The sequence below is a fragment of the Ips typographus genome, linkage group LG1 (assembly GCF_016097725.1).
Source record: "Ips typographus isolate SLU linkage group LG1, UJ_Ityp_2.0, whole genome shotgun sequence".
Taxonomy (NCBI): domain Eukaryota; kingdom Metazoa; phylum Arthropoda; class Insecta; order Coleoptera; family Curculionidae; genus Ips; species Ips typographus.
Window position 1 is genome coordinate 5,319,675 of NC_138422.1, and position 17,806 is coordinate 5,337,480.

At 33.1% G+C, this 17,806-nt stretch overlaps 1 protein-coding gene across 1 annotated transcript; it reads left to right on the forward strand.

The window, feature by feature from the left end:
• Nucleotides 1-718: 718 nt before the first annotated feature.
• On the forward strand, nucleotides 719-17,772 carry LOC145729876 (SET domain-containing protein SmydA-8-like). Its single transcript, XM_081981179.1, has 10 exons — nucleotides 719-1,012; nucleotides 1,095-1,216; nucleotides 14,097-14,237; nucleotides 14,296-14,459; nucleotides 14,838-15,043; nucleotides 15,102-15,296; nucleotides 15,359-15,485; nucleotides 15,544-15,661; nucleotides 15,722-15,981; nucleotides 17,492-17,772. The coding sequence occupies exons 1-10, from the start codon at nucleotides 989-991 to the stop codon at nucleotides 17,734-17,736; spliced, it is 1,602 nt and encodes a 533-aa protein (XP_081837305.1). The 5' UTR covers nucleotides 719-988; the 3' UTR covers nucleotides 17,737-17,772.
• The last annotated feature ends 34 nt before the right edge of the window (nucleotides 17,773-17,806 follow it).

Sequence of the window (17,806 nt, forward strand, 5' to 3'; positions counted from 1 at the left end):
AATTCCCTGAATGATTATGAATTTGGCTTTCTCTTTCACCCTTCGAACAATGACATAAATCTTTCTCAAAAACCGCTGCACTATGAATATTCGTGAACGTAAACCATGCAACATAGGGGGTAACACTAAATAACACTACTGCTAATAAGTTATTAGTAAATAAAAATCCGTTAACCATCAATTTACCACTTATTAAAAACAATATTTTGGTCATAAAACACGTGTATTTTTATTCCGACATAATTTTTTTTTGTATATGATTAAGCTGCGTGTTTACCCTACGTGTTTGTAAATCAATTTCGTATATTGGCCAAATGCATTGAGGAATACTACCAGAAGGGAAACGTGTGATTATTTGGGTAATAAATCGCGTTTTAATGACCGTTAAAATTTTACACAGCAGTGAAACTAAAAAATGCCTATTGTGTTATAAATAGGATAAACACGGGCATTTGGAAATCATCCAGCTAATCTCTTTAATTAATTTCATCAGGCGAAAGATGAAATATTCGATGTTTTTCTTTTCTATTATATTACTATCTTAAATCTACTTTTAATGTTGCCAACAATAATTTAGTCTTTGAGATGTCAAAATTTATGTTTGGCCGGGTATTAAAAGACATCCGAAAGCTAGGACATCTTGTTATCTATTTGAATGTTCCAAATCTACGAACATTTTCGCATTTCCGCTGAACGAGAATGATAATCCGTAGGAATGTAATACTTTTAAATATAAACGGCTGTACACTGGCACACGCCAAACGCTCCAACGACGCCGATCCTTAAATTTCAGTGGGAAAACAAACTTTTGAAGCGCGGTTTTGGACAAAATCTTAAAAAACCTAGTAGTTTCGATTTTAGTACATTCGCGCCGCGACTGTGCTTTGATAATGTGATCTTTTACATTAAACCAGACGTTTATTGAGCACGGATTTTATTTTCACAAAAAAAAAACAATCGGGAAATTTGAATTGAAACAACCGACAGAATGAGTAGAAGCAATCGAAGAAGGGTAAGTTGGTGAAATAATTTATTTTCTAATAACAGGTAATTAATATTTTACTAATGATTGATTTTTTTTAAATTTGTTTTAGAGGAGCAGCAGTTCCACTAAAACATCCAGGTCCAATACTTCAGCCAGTCTTCTAGGAGAAGTTTCTGAAGACAACTTTGAAGGGCCTAAATATGAAATTAAAACATCAAAGGTTATGGGCAGGTAAGTCGTTACTTCATAAAATTCACCTTAAGTTATAATAATGTCTGAAACTTTCTACCTAACATATTTTGAATTTTTAATTGATTTAGGGCCGGTACTTTCACTTCAGAATAATTTGATTTCAAAGGTAATTTCTATGGAAATCGTGAAATCAGACGCTACTATATTGGTCAATTCTGTAAATTTTATAAAAATTATCCTAAGAATACATTTATCCAGAAGTGAAAATACCTGTCTTACTTAAAAAAAAAGTAATATTTTTGATAAACTAATCAAAAATAATTTATCGATAACTTTCGATAAACTTGTTAAATATTATGGTTAAATATTTTACAATATATAAAAAATAAGTACTTAAGTACATTTATTTTCTTAACAAGTATCAGAAATCGTTATTTCGTTTTAACATTTCAAAAGACCCTGAACTTAATATGTCGGAGTGTTACATTGAAATTAATTGTAATGCGGTTGCTGTGTCTACAAAAGTTGAAACGATTTCCTGAATGCAAAAAACAAAACAAATTTAAATCAATGTTTTGTGATTTTTTTATGTTATGCGACAGAAACAGATGTTTCTCTTCTCAGTAAATATTATTTTTCATAATAATTTCTGTTTGTTTTCTCTCAATTAAAATAATATTAATTACAATCTTTGATAACTGCTTGTGATAAAGCGTTGTCTAGATTTTTTAGCAGCACTCTGTATGCTTTTACCGGAAATTGGATTTCATTGCCGTAATAAAGTTGATGATTAAACAAACAAAATTTTATGGAGTGACACAAGATTTCATAATAATGCTGAATAACTCTTTCTTTTGAGCAATTAAATGTTTTGTGAATGTTGAAAAGCAATTTTTGCGAAAAATGCATATTCGATTGAGATAAATGAGATTAGGTAGTATAAATATAATTATTTATACTGTTCAAAATGCATTATTTTTTGTCATTGGCGTGAACTTAAAGGTTAAAATTACAAACGTATTTCTGTATAAAATTTCCAATCAATCAATCGATGACTTCTATTTAAAACTCTTTTCTTGTATATCATATACCCAAATCCCGGAAATAACACTAAACTCAAAAGCAATAGATTTTATTAATAACCAAAGCAACACTGATTGACAGTTCTAAATAAAACTACATTTTGCATATACATTATCTCGAAATAGAAAACATAAGCTAATTTTGAATATAGAATATAATTATTAGTTCTTAAATATCTTATACAGATTGTTCTAAAAATAGTGTCTGTGATGAACAGCAAAGTTTAGTTTTATGTCCAAAAATTAAAGAAACAGTTTATGTATATGAATATCATAGATCCGATAACGCTTTGTTAACCAAATAGTATAATTTGGGTAATATTTTATAAAAATGTCCAAATTCAAGAGTTTTCTTTCTAAAATGACAAAACAAGAAAATTTTAAGAAATTATTGGTTATAGAGGCCAGAAACAGTTTTTGACGGTAAAATGATTTAAAAAAATATATATTGACCCGGTACATTTTTATGATAATTGGCAATTTAATTTTGATCAAAAATTATTTTTGTTATGTACCATTATTATTAGACAGAGAATATAAATAGCAAACAATGTAGCATTCTTAGTATATTCAGTTTTGTTTAAGTTACGCTGTTGGATCACTTTTCTAGAACTACTGAAAATTCTCTACAACAAAAATTAATTAATAGAAAAATGTTGTGTAAACTGTTATTACATTCTTGTCGACAGTTGTTTGCTGCATGGAAGGTGCTTACCTTTCAGTCATCATATTATGTTTAATATACCTAGTAAAACTAAGTACGTAATACACGGGTCAAATTTAGGACATCCCAAATTATAGCAAACTAAAATTGGTTGTTTAGTTAATTTTTTTCTTTAAAGTTAGTACGTTTTGTTGAATAGAAAATACCACTACGTTACATAAATGTAGTATAGAAGCTTCGAATAGAGCTATTCAGCTATTATTCAACAATAGAGATTTGTAGGGCCAATACTCTTGTTTATTGCTACTTACACTGCCCGTAAGGAACCAACATGATCTTAAATAAAAAGTACAAGAAATGGAACACTCCCAAAGACATAAATGAGTACAAAGAAGAACTGAATACCTACCTTAAGCTACACATGATAGTGGACAAAATATAACTGTCAAATGTAAACTGTCAAAAACAAGGAGTAAAAACTAAATCAAAGAACAAGGACACTAATGAAACATAAAAGAGAAATGGCAGATAAAACTACTGCAAATTACTGAAATATCAACAAAGAAAGGAAATGAGGAAACATAAAAGAAAAAAAAGGCACAAAACATAAAGAAGAAAACAGAAGCCTGAAAGTTCTAAGAAGAAAAAACATGGGAAAGAAAGAAATATATAAAATCAAAAACAAAAATAGGGACATAATGACGAACAAAAAAGACCTAATAGCAATTATCTAAACTGTCTACAAACAACTACACTCAACACCAAACAAGGAGTTAAAAACCAATATCTCCAAAGATTGGAAACAATTCCTGAGATGAAGCAGAAATCATGACAGCTCTAAAGAGTATGAAAAATAATAAAGCACCAGGCGAAGACGGTCTAGTAATATAAAGCAACTACTAACGCCCTTAGTACATAAATAGCCATAAAGCCCTGAAAACCCTATTCAACAAATGTCTACTCGAAGGGATAAAACCATCTCATTGGGAAAACGCACAAATTAACAAACAAACTCGAGTTTTTCCTCTCAAAAGAACAAGCAGGATGAAGAACAAAATATGGAACAAACAACCACCTTCTCACAATAAAAGGTCTTATCGAAAAGTGCATAGAATTCAATAAGCCGTTTATACTGATTTCGGGCCCCGGAATCATGATTTAGAATTGACATAGACTTTAATATATTAATATCTATTTTCTTTTGTAAATATTTTTAATTTTGTTATTATTTTAATAAACTAAATTTTTTAAATAGGTGTTATAAATAACCAGTAACATACAGAAAGAGAGCTGAGGCACAATATTCAGCCATGGAGTAAACAGGGCTAAGAGCTAAAGTCTTGAGAGTGGATGCTTTCGAGCCCCAAGTAGTTTATATTATTTCTGGTGTTTATTTGAGTTGCTGTGTTCTCTAGATGTTTTTTTGTATGAAAGAGTTCGGTCCATTGTTATCCGTAGATATTTTAAAAAGATATGATTAGACACTACGTTAATTTCAATATGTTAATTTGCTAAAAACACACATCAATGCGTTGTGTAGATAACACAGGGTTTCCCGAACACCTACGGCCATTTATTAATAGTTTTTAGAAGAAACCATAACATTAATTTGCAAAATAATTAACTTTTTTATTCATGAAACATTTATATTTTCTTTCAAAGCGAAAAATAATTACAGTAAATGTTTAATATGTCCGCCTTCACATTCCAAACTATATGCACGACAAGCTACAAATGCACGTATAGCATTTCTTAGAAATCCAGTCCAGTCATCACTTCCTCCACTTTTGACTCAGATAACTTCAGATAAAGAAACCATTTAGTGATAGATCAGGTGACCAAGCTATTTTTTAAATTTGCCTATCCATCTGTCAGTAAAGATCCGGTTAAGAATATCTCTAGCGACTTTTGTAGAATGAGGAAGGCTCCATCCATCCAGCTCCAAGTTGCTTCAAAGATGCATGAGAGAGTTTCTTACACAAAATATAAAATATCCAGCTTTGTTTCTTCCGTAAGAACGATTGACTTTCTACGTCTCTGTTTTGAGTCAATTTACCACTCAACCTTCTGAGTGAAATATTTCAACAGTATTATAAATTGTTCCAATGGCAGGGATAGGCTTCTGGATATTTTGCTGCAAACGTATTTCGCTTTACTCTGTGCAGTGGCCTATGGTCTGTGCAGAGGAATCAACTCTAGTTTTCTTTTTTCGTGAAGATTGAAATAAACAAATATGTAATTACACCACAAATTATAGCAGACTTTCCTTCTGAAGTTTCATCATCATTCATTCAAGTTGCTTACGTTTAAAATTGGAATATATGTTATCTGTACAATGTATTGAGGTGTGCTTTTTGAAACTGAACATAGGAAAATTAACATTACGTTTAATCGTATCGGAGAAATCATTAAAACATAAAAGGGAAAAGTCCAATAAAACTTTAAGTTTACCTCTCTCTACAAGCAGCGACGATAGCTGATGATATGAACAAAATAAGCAAATGCCCAGATTCTTCATCTGTAGAATCTTTTTTCACTTTTAGGCAAAGTGTCATGTCCGCACTTGCCTGGTGGTGTATCCAGTAATTCAGAGCTGTCGATAGTTGGAATTCAAGTAATTGAACTGCTGTAATTGAATTACTTTCCAAAAAACCATTTTTGCAATTGATTTTTTCATTATTAAACAAAAGTTGTTGCAATTGGTAATTGATGTTATGTCAAATTTATATCAATTTATAGGAGACAAGGACAAGAAATGTGTGTCTCTGGAAAACAATTTAACTTTCTGTATTTTTTTCTCTTGGCAGAATTCAGAAAAAGTCTAAAGGGAAAAATTGTAGCTGGTGTAATTCTTACCAAAAACAAAAGGGGTCAGAATTACCAAAGAGCGTCATAAAGTCCGGAGACTAAGTTAAAATAGGAAATAGGAAGAAAAGATCAGTGACAACTAACAATAAAACTAACTAAATAACATAGAATAATGGTCTAATTTGGTAAACAGATTCAAAAGAAAATACTCCACTCACTCTTCGACACATTATAACTTCAGTTCTATTAGAATGTAGCAACTTCGTTATACAAAACTGTAATTATGAAAAGATGCACATCTGTTCAGAATTTAAAACGCTCGCTATAAAAAAGTTAAAAAGTTATGGGAGTAATCTGCTGAAATGTAAATGATGTTAGCTGATCAAATAAAATGTAGGTACTTTGCAAGCGCAGTTTCACCACACCTTTCAATTTTTCTAACATTATAATGTTTGCTTTTTTATAATGTTTTACATTCTTTAATAGTAATAAAATTTAAAATCAAAGTTACATAATATGACTCCTATTTTTTATTACAGAAAAAAAACTTAAATGATTAATAGACTGTTTTTAATACAATTTTGTTTGTATATTTACGTCGAAATGCCAGCTGCTTCTGGCAACAATCAAACTCCTGTTTATTAGACCTCATTTACTGTATAATTTATAAAGCTGGCATCGTATTTATACACAACCCAGTACACAGATCTTCTGTGTTGATTTTTTCCTGCAACCGGCGTTCTACTAGATATATGATTTATGCTCAAGATTCTGTGAAGACTGATCTGAAATTAATTAACGAATTTCCAGCAAAACATTTCAAAGCCTAACCAGTTTGTGTATTGTTCGGCTTAGTTGAAAGGCAAGTTGAATGACGCTAATAATGGAGATGTTGACAAAATTATTTTGAAAATAAACCACAAAAAGGTTGGTGACGACACAATTTTACTGGAGGTGTGAGAGAAATATCGCGATAACACGCATAAAGTGACACTTAACTAACCAACAGTTTATTTTTGAGTCGAGTGCACTTGAGCAAAACATTAATGATCTTCGTTAAAAAAAAAGCGTAGAGAAAAGTTATAAAAATACGTCAATTGTCTAATTTTAAATGGCCAGTCGCGTTACAGAACATTAAACGACATACGGTGCATTATAATGGGTTTTGGCAGAGAATTGGCACAGGTGATTCAAACAAAACGGTTTATACCGGACTACGTTTCAATTAATTATTTTTTGAATAATTGGTCACAGTTGTACAACTGTCACCATTGTGATGGTGCACTAGTTTTCCTAATAATTTGAAAGTACAAATAGCTTAATGTCCGGTTTATACTTCCAAATAATAGGATTGTTAATATTCAGCGAGCTTTTTATGACTATTTGCTTAAGGAGCACTGAGCATAAAAAGCAATGATAATATTTTATTACACTTTGTCGTGTAATCTGTTTATTGTCACCAACTCGTGAAGATTTATACTGCAATTTGCCATTTTTGAACACCAAAAAATGAATGTCAAAATCGTTTAATGAGTTTCAGATTGTGTCTCCCTTAGCAACTTCAGATGGGTCAACGGCAATATATACAGAATGAGCTAAAACGAAAAAATTGTGTCATCAACCATTTTCTGAAATAAAACCTCCTGTATATTTATTAAAACTCATTGCACCAAAAGACATTCGAAAACTATAATATTCATATGGTTTCACAATACTCACAGTTTAGAAATTAGAGCCAGTTAAATAAAAAACATCCTATCTTTTTATCAATTGAACTGTTTTATTTACAAATGGGAAACTTAATAAAACGTAAAAACTACTTAATCAAGTGTTCAAAATTGCGGCCCTCTTGTTATTCGCAGTTCCCCAATCTGGATACAAACTGATTGCTATTATAAACAAAAGGAAGTGATAAGACACCACTTAGCGCAAAACAAAAATAAACTTTTCTGCACCTCAATCGATACTGTGAAATATTTAGAACCGTTTTTGTAGGCTCGTAGGAAACGAAAAAACGGATGTTAAAAAGGTTTATGTTGTTATAGAAATGATTTAGAGGTTTATTGCTTGATTTCTTCCGATACCCAAAAAGTCCAGAGATATATCTAGACGGCTCGAAAAACTCAGTTTGGTTAACGTCAATGTTTTTCATATCAGCAATAAGCTGATCAAAGGGCGTAGGTAATAGTTCTACATAAAACATTACAAGACTTTAAAACTGATCTAAAAAATCTCCTGTAGCGATTATGGTAGCGAGCAGTTTAACATCCAATCCGGATCCCCTAACCGTTTCCAATATTGTATATTTACTATGACTTCGCCCATCGGAAAACGATATAATTTATTTTTCTAGCAATTCATATAATAGCTTCGTTTAAACTTAACAGCCGTTCGTATAGCCAGTTTATTATTTTTATAATTCTTAACTGTACAGTTACCTCGAATTGCTTTTGGACCATTGTGACGGGATTTTTACTTATACTCGGTTTTCCTGAAAATCGTTAAGTGAGTAAAACACATTATTTGCGGTTGAGTCATAGGTATTGTTTCTGTACATCATTAATAAAATTTACTGCAATCGACTTTTTAACAGGAAATGCATTAACGGTGATTTTTCTCTGTTTACTGACTCAGCGAATGGTTTATAAATTAAGCCTTCAGACAGCTACTTTAACTTTCACTTTTGTTTTAGTCTAAAAAAAGATAAAGGCTCAATATTTAAGTAATCTGGCAAACATATGCAGAGTAGACCGGGAAAAATAAGGCAGTTAAAGTTTATGGAACTTAATGTTATTACAAAAAAATGGGAATAACAATTTATTGTGCTTCACATTTGGGTTTATTGGTCGTTTCTTAATTCTTATTAGCTCTCATCAGAAGGTTGAACATTTTCTTCTTACTGACTAAATTATCGAGGTCGAACACTGAATCTTCTTCTTCTTTCTCCTCCTTTTGTATTAAGCCTATTGCTTGTTTTCTACAATTCCACTTCTCAGTTCTGCGTTTATCATGTCCAGAACTCTCTCCATCTTTTTGGTGGTCTTCCTGTTTCCGATCTTCCGTCTCTCGCTATCTTAACTATCGATGATTTTCTATCCTTGTTACATGCTCGTCCCCTGGCTCTTCTTCTTTGCCTTTTCCATCTCAACTATATCATCTTCAACTATAAATACTGTGTCGCATATTTGTCGTAGTATTTGGTCCCTCAGCGTATATTACGTTATGTTCCTTAGGACCCTCCTCTCTGTTGTTCTAAGTATGGATTTGTTCTTGTAGTTCCGGCTCTGTTCATGTATTTGTTCTAGATTATCTCTCATGTCTCCTAATACTCTTGCCGCTTTGGTGGCTTATTTCCTTACCTCCACTACTCGATGTTAATTTGCGGTTATATTATTAGTGTACGCCTAGACATTAAAATACCCATAACTTTACCGCACTAGTGCGATAAAACGCACTAGTGTGGTAGAATCGATCATTACGTAACTCAAAAGAAGCTATGTAATGAATCATTACCATGCTAGTGGTAGATAAAGCTAATTTACGAAGGATTGGTTCCTTGGCTATGACTGATGGTTATTTGGTCTCCTGGATCTCGATTTCCATATTATGTTGAGTGGATGTGAGGTAGAACACATGCAACATTATTTGTAGATCCTGTAGTAGCAAAATATTTTTACCTACCCTTTGTTTCTTAGATTAATGAAGGCTGGTTTATTATACTCTGAAATGAGAACAATGAATCATACTTTTCAAAGATATGATAGAATGACAATATTTCCAGTATACATATTGCATTTCTTCTTCTTCTTCGTATGCTTAACTCGTGTTGGGCCTGAATGTTGATGCTAATGACAGGTCTATGAACACTAGTGTCCTCTTGCCATAGTAGTAGAACGCCGTTAGTGAAGACATGATTATAGCTAGGATGCTAGCTATTCGATCCACAAATGGTTATAAGGTGAACGGTCTTCAAATAAGATTGTGCCTCAGTTTTCCTGCTCTGACATACGTGTAAAATGTGGCCGGTTTTGTAGCTAGGACAGTGTTGTGTGTCGTCGCTCCACAACCATCATGTTCGTCTTATTCTGTAATGCTTTTCTTCTTTAATAGCAATTTAAAAATTTAAATCTTATCAGAAAACCTAAAAATGTGAGCAACTTTTATTTTCTATTAAAATTTAAAAAATATTACATGTCCCTACTTTCTATCCCAATTTTTGTCAAAGCTAATTTTTTAATTTATGGAATATTTCCAATGAATTTTCAAAGTTAAAATGTATACAGCATAAAAACTTTATTGCAAAAGACACTTTTTTTACAAAATATTCTGATACTTTTTAGGTTGAACCCTCTGTTTGCTGTTGTACCAAAAGTGTCTATTAAATTAACCAAAATTTATAAATGCAAGACTACTACCAGAGAACTTACTCGCTATTTCCAATTCAAACCATGTAAACATTATTTTCAGCAACGCACTTTGGGTTATTTTTAAATTAAATATGTGTCACTCATCAAAACTGATTTATCTTTTATATCACCACAGAAATCAAAAATATACTTTATATACGTCAATAAAAAGCAGTTTTTTTAATATGTGAAGGTCACAGAACAGTTGTATATAATTTCTAACACCAAAATCAATTATATTAAATGGCAAACCTGGAATGCAGCTTAAAGCGGACACTTGACCATTAGTCTGGCAGAAAATACGTCATAGGACCAAAGAAAAATACGCCAATCGTATATCAAAATATGAATGAATTAGTGGTCTTATGAAAAGAAATAAAACATACGTTTCACTTAACAAGGAAATTGGTTACATCAACCTGTCTATACTATTGAATGATTTATTTTAATGGTTTCAAGAAAGATCTTTTTTTAAAAGAATTTATAAAAAAATGTATATTTTATTAAAATTTAAACAAATAATTAAAAGTTAAACAAGTCGTAGAGTCAAATAGTCGCGGTGGATTGAATTATTAAATTAATTAGCCTAACAATGAGTAATTGTTTGGTTAGAATGCTGTAAAAATAAGTAAATTACTTATGCAATGTGTTTGGTTTAAAAGATGTGGGCGAAGGTGGGCTAGCAAAATAATTAAACTAATATTAAAGAGACTAATACAGAAAAGCAAATGATGACTAGCCAATAAGTCACATGTCAGCTAAATAGTAGAGAAAAGCACCGTGTCATCATTCGAAAGCAAAAAATTTACTTTCTGCTCGTAATGCATACAATATTTTTTCTTCAAACAATATGCTAAATAATTTTATACAACTAACTTAGCATAGATGCTCAAAAACTGGATTACAACTATACACAATTGAATACTAGCAATAACATTATCACAAAAATTTAATCTTATTTGATCAAAAAATATTGTTTTTAAAGATTTGTCCTGTTTAACAATTTTACCCTGGGTAACTTTCCCAAACGATTTTCTACAATTTCACACTATACCGTCGAGTTACAAATTACAGAGAAAAGTCTTTTGTTGTTATGTGCAGAGTTTTATGGTTTCATTTATCGGATAACTGTTGCAAAAATGCAACAGAATTCGTTAATTTTGGAAAAAAGAAGTTTGATTTACCGTATGTCTTAAACACGACCGGAGAGGGATGGAAGGAAAAAATGGCTGCGAAACATCAGAAAGGCTACACGATACAGCCTTTGTTACACACCGCAAGGAATAATGAAGCAATGGAAAATGTTATTGCAAACATCCATTAGTGAATACGCACTAGCAGAAGAAGAAAACATAATTTTGCTTCTCTACGACTCCCAAATAATTTACCCATTCCAGATGGTTTTTAAATTGATCACTGGTATCAATTCTACACCTCAGTGAATCTCAAATTGGAGATCACTGCTGCTGGCCAAGTAGATCATTCTTATTTTATTATTTATTCACTCTGTCCATGTGCTATAGTACCAGAAACTAGAGGGCCAGGTTATTGTTTACATGACGTACCATATAAGGCTCAAGAAATTTCCTCATAGAAATAGTATAGTCTTCTTCTCGCGTATGAGTATTATTCACTCACATGATTCCAACATTATGGTGAGAAGAACTGCTTGGGAAGCACATCTCAGGTTGGATAAGGTCGGATTTAAAAGGAGAGCACCCAGTGCAAAGGACTCACTACCGACTGGCAGTGCACACCTCGCCGATCTCCAGACCGACGATATCATCAGGAAGTTTAGTTTCGAAAAACAATTTCGAACGGAACTGAGCACTAAGAGAGATTGGAGCAGAGAATCCATTCAAACATTGGAAAAAAATCCCATAATATGGTATACGGATGGATATAAAACTTCCCAGGGGACTGGAGCAGGAGTCTACGGGCCTCGCACCAAACACTCCGAACCTATGGGCCAGTTCCCTAGCATTTTTCAAGCGGAAATTCACACCATAGAAAGGTCGACAGGAAATACCGGAACAAGGAAATTGCGATCCTTTCCGATAGCCAAGCAGCCCTCAAAGCGTTGAGCTCATCTAACATCAACTCGATGATGTTTCTGGAGTGCCTAGGAAAGATCAATGATCTAGAAAGGAACAACAAGGTAACCCTCCTCTGGGTTCCGGGGCACGTCGGAGTAGAAGGTAACGAACAAGCAGATTCTCTGGCACGAAAAGGAGCATCAGCGCCACTGATCAGGCCAGAACCATTCTGCGGCCTTGGAAAAGCATATGTCCAGGAAGAACTTAATAAAGCTGAAGAAGAATTGAGAGCAAAGCACTGGCAAAGACTTCCAGGACTGAGGCAGGCCAAAGATCTTCTCGGCAATTTTAACCGAGCAAGATTGAGGACACTGATTAACCTCAGCAAAATTAGTCTCAAGGCATTAACGGGGTTTCTAACGGGTCATTGTCGACTCAGAGAACACCTAAGGAAGCTAGGGCTAGAAGAGGACAGTACCTGCAGGTTCTGCGGAGAAGAACCAGAAACACCCCACCACATCTTGCTGGAGTGTTATGCTGTACGCCACAGAAGATTAAACACACTGGGATTATACCAGCTGGCTGTGGAAGAAATACCTCGAACAGACCCACTCAAGATCCTGAAATTCCTAAAGGAACTAAATCTTGAGGGCCTGCTATTAACAAGGAAACCTTGAGATAGCAGAAGAAGATGGGGTACAATAGTCAGGTCGCAGTACATCTGTCACCATCCACACCTACCATTACCATTACCACTTGATTCCAACTTTTCTCTTACGGAATAATAACCATTATTATATGCTCATTGAAGAATAGGTACAGTAACTAATAAAGATCTACTAAATTGCAAGGTGACTGTAAGACTAGGAACACCCGGGTGTGTGTTTTGGGGTAACTGTGTTTTATTGCTTGAAAAATGTTCCTGATGAATAGGCCTTAGAACGTCGAAAAAATACATACGATCAAGCAATTTGATGATTTATTTTTGGACCACAACCCAAGAACCCATCCATAGATCTACTAAATTCTGCGAAAAAATATAGGTATATTATAATTTCTGAATTTTTTTAATTTATACAAAAAAAATTACAAATATTTTGTTCTAAAGGAAAATGTCTGGGAAAATAAATGCAATACAAACAACTTTTTAATATTGTTCAATCTAATTGTTCTCTCGCTAGCTCTGCTGCTAATTTCAGTTAAACTCCAAAAAACACTCATTTTTAAACATAAAATTGTGTGCTTGTATGTTTATATTATGTTTGCTTATTGACGTAGCTGTCGCAAACCTTCCATGTACTCATATTTTCGGTAATAAAACTCGGTTTTGTCATCTTTTTAAATTTAACAATTTAACTGTATGTACAAAACTTATTGAATTTGAAAAACTAAGGCTTATTTTAGAATATTGTACATCCAAATTAAATTCACTGATTAACAGATCAGTCTACCAACACAAAGTAATAAAGATCACGCATTAAGCAGACGGATGTCGTGTGGTTTATTGCAGTCATTGCACACTCAATAATTAATTAAACATTTACGATAGTTTTCAAAGAAAACACCTTACGTCCTGGGAGACCGAACATTAAATATCTCGATTTCATACAGTCAGTTGTGTAAATAATCAAATAAAAGGAAAATCTGGATATAATAATGGTGAGCCGGGCCGGCTGTTCAATACTTCTGGACCGATGCCAGCGTTTGTTTGACTGCATAAAATTATTAAAATAAAACGATGTCATTCGGATTTATTGGCGGGCATTTATTTTTACTTTTATCTGCAAAATTTTGATAGTTTTGAGAATTAAAAATGTATGTTTCTGGCAGTGTAATGGCTTTTTTGCGGATTTCGAGAATGTTATTATTAGTTCTGTAATGTTGCATTGAATGATTCAGCTTTAAGAAATGTGTTTATTTCAGATATATGGTGTCCAAAAAAGAAATCAGACCGGGAGAAGTTATTATTGCCGAGGAACCTTTAATTGTCGGACCCTGCACTGATTGTAAAGTTCAATGTTTAGGTTGTTACAAGAACTTGGAGAATGACGTCCAAATAACCAGGTGCAATACATTTCTTTCATAATTTAGGAAGAAGTGGTAAAGAATATTTTTTTCACAGATGTCCAAACTGTCAATGGCCATTATGTTCAAGAAAATGTCCAGGTCTGAAGAAAACCCATGGACATACTCAAATAGAATGCACGATACTACAAGAGTGCAAATCAGCGTCATTTTTCAATTATAACGACTTGGAAGATTTGAGATTGCATTTTCAAACAATAGGTAAGCCTTTGTAAGAGTCTCTTTTGTCATCTCATTTAGGTATAACAATTGAGAGAAAGTAAGCCTGTCTGTCTTGTAATCGATTAGAGCTATATCTCTCAATGGTGATTCGTAGGACCATTTTTAGAAAATAATAAAACCTTTGTCGCTCAAATGGAGAAAAGCAATAAGTACCTTTTGATGTTTGAAAAGGGCAGATCTTTTCCCCGGTCACCAATCTCTCAGAGAAAGATTGAGACAGGCTACATTTTCTCAATATTTCCATTTTTTCGTGTAAGCGACACTTGTACAGATTTTCAAAACAATTCCTTCATGAATGTTCATACTATAATAGAAAGTGTGTTTCCACATTTAAATGCCTTTATTAACACATTACAGTTCCATTAAGATGTCTGATCCTAAAAACGACAGACCCCAGCAGTTATGCCATACTCATGGATATGGAAAGCCATAACGAAATTAGACGGAATATTCCAGATTTGTGGGCTTTAAATCAAACCAGAGTGGTGGATCGAATAATTAAAGACTGGAAGCTTACCGAGTTCTCGAAAGATGAAATACACACCATATGCGGAATTTTAGAGGTTTGTCAGAATGGTTTCACTATTCTTCATACTAACTCATTAATGCTGTATAAAACAGGTAAACGCATTTGAAATTGGACAGCAAGGAGTAAATATCAGGGGAATATACCCCACATCGTTTCTTCTCTCCCATGATTGCGTACCTAATACAAACCACACTGACGAAGAAGACACTTACAAGTTAACTGTCAGAGCTTCTACCAGAATTCCATTAGGTCACCCTATTACTTTGAGTTACGCCTACACTCTACAAGTACTTATCATAATCAGCTGCTAATCGAAACTGGCGTAGTGAGTATTTTTGTTATTTTTTAGAGCACTCAGAAAAGAAGAGAGCACCTTCTGGAAAACAAATTTTTTGAATGCCGCTGCCAACGGTGTTCTGATCCTACAGAACTTGGGACGTACTGTGGGGCTTTATTATGTCCTAAATGTGATAACGGTCAGTTTCGTTAACTGTACTATATTATGTTAAATTTATAAGTTGTTTGTCAATTTAGGTCTAGTTCTTTGTGATAAGCCTTTAGATTTTGATTCCACTTGGAGTTGCACCAGCTCCAGAAGTTATTGTCCAGGTTACACCATTAGCGCTACTTCCATGAATTTGTTGCTAAACAGGTAACTGTTGAAATTGGTAATACCCACAAATAAAAACTATATTTTTACTGTTTTATACAGAGTGTCACAAGAAGTGGAACAAATCGATTGCAACGATATTCAAGCCATGGAACAGTTTCTCCATAAATACCGTAACGTTTTGCATCCTACTCATTACTTGTGCCTAGGGGTTAAGGTGTCTTTGAGCCAAGTATACGGGAGGATTACTGGATATATTATACAAGAACTAGACGAAAAACCTTTGCTCAGAAAACGAGACATTTGCAAAGAGATTTTGGGGGTTTTTGACATTATCGAACCAGGATACACTCGAATAAGAGGTAATGTGTTTTCTTAAATTATTGTTAGTCTACAACAACTATAAGGTTATATACGGTATAACCGTGTATATATTGCACGGCCCAGTTGATTCTATTGTCAACCAATCTTAACAAACGACAGCATCTTCTTCATTAGAATAAGTGTAGATGACTAGATGAGATGATCTAGGCCGCATTGTTAGACAACAGATTAGACAATTTGTAGTTTTTCATATTGTAACACTTCCATAAGCTAATTAAAATAAATATAATATGATGCCACAATTTTGAGGCTCGTCTATTTATTACTTCTCGGCTAGTTTGATACAAAGTTATATTGTGTTGTTTTCTGGCTTTTTCTCAAAATAAATGATTTACGAAATGCTCTACCTGGACCTAAACAAAGCAAAATTTGTAACAACTTCTCGAATTAGTCATGCAAAAATTCTTGTAAATATGATTTTATTACGACCTGTAAATGAAAACTTGGACACTTGAAAAATACGTACAATCTACTGAAGATGACTTGCACCATTTAGAAGACAGAGGAGGTAGTAACGCACAAAGCGGTACCTGCGGGCTCTTTTTAAACAATATTTTTAAATCTTCTGAATTCATTAAGATGGGTAATTGCTCATGAACTTCACAAGAAGACTAACTGATAAAATAAAGGCGGGAAAATGTGTGGAATTTGCCAAAAATTTTCAAAAGAGGACCAACTGATAAAAGGAGAAAGGAAGATTATGTTGAAATGATAGAGAGGGATATATGCTTAGAAATTTCAAAATAAGAGCGGAAAAACGTATTGAGATGATTGAGCCAACTAATTGTCCAAATATTTCAAAAAAGACGAACTGATGAAATAAGATCGAATGTGTTGAATCGATTGAGTTGGCCAATTGTCTAGAAACTTCAAGAGAAGATAACTGATAAAATAATTAAGATGGCTAATTGGTCGGAAATTACAAAAGCAGATTGATTGATAGGTTCAGTTCAGGCAGTATTTAGGAACAGGCTATATTGAATGCAGGAGATTTTCTTTAATATTTATTAGTATAGTACTTACTATTATAATATAGTTTTTTTTAGGGAACAAAGCGCATTATCTTAAACCTTCAGAAAAAAACATCAAACTTCCAGTTTCACTATTATATTAAGGATATTTAGTTAGTTGGATGTTGGTTTTGCTCTGCGTTATTTATACAAGTATGGAAATTTCAAACTTTATCTACATAAAAAATGAATAGTAAGAAGAGAGAACCATTACAAGTCAATGAGTTAAGAAAATATGTAGATATACTTTGTAAGTGATGTATTTTGATATTTGCTGTCAAATCATATCAATTTTACACTGAGTCCATTTTAAATTTTTAAACTGAAAAATTTACTTTTACTAGAATTATAGATATTCCGTCCTCTATCCATATTTTGGTCACCTATATTTAGTTTTCTTGGTATTGCTAGTTCACCCACTGCAATCTATGCTATTATATTTTTACATTACATAATTTTACTTTCTTTGTTGTTTCAGGTGTAACACTTTACGAACTACACGCCCCTTTAATGATACTGCTAACACGTCAGATCGAATCACAACCGATGTCAAAAAGCGATATCAAAGCCACTTTAAAGGAAGTCGTCAAATATTTAACGGAAGCCAAAGTAATTTTAAGCTACGAACCAGAACATTCGGCCGAGGGAATGATGGGTCAAGCCGCCAAAGATGCATTGCTGCAAATCAAGGAATGGGAGAAAATTGTTGGGAAAATCAGATAAAAGTTTTAATAAATAAAGCTATAATTTTTCTATAAACTTCTTTTGCTATATTATATAGTCCTTGTCCGTC

Coding starts and splice junctions, on each gene's coding strand:
- LOC145729876 (XM_081981179.1), top strand. CDS start 989: ATGAGTAGAAGCAATCGAAGAAGG. Junction 14,238..14,295: donor AATGACGTCCAAATAACCAG/GTGCAATACATT, acceptor TTTTTTTCACAG/ATGTCCAAACTGTCAATGGC. Junction 15,297..15,358: donor GTTACGCCTACACTCTACAA/GTACTTATCATA, acceptor GTTATTTTTTAG/AGCACTCAGAAAAGAAGAGA.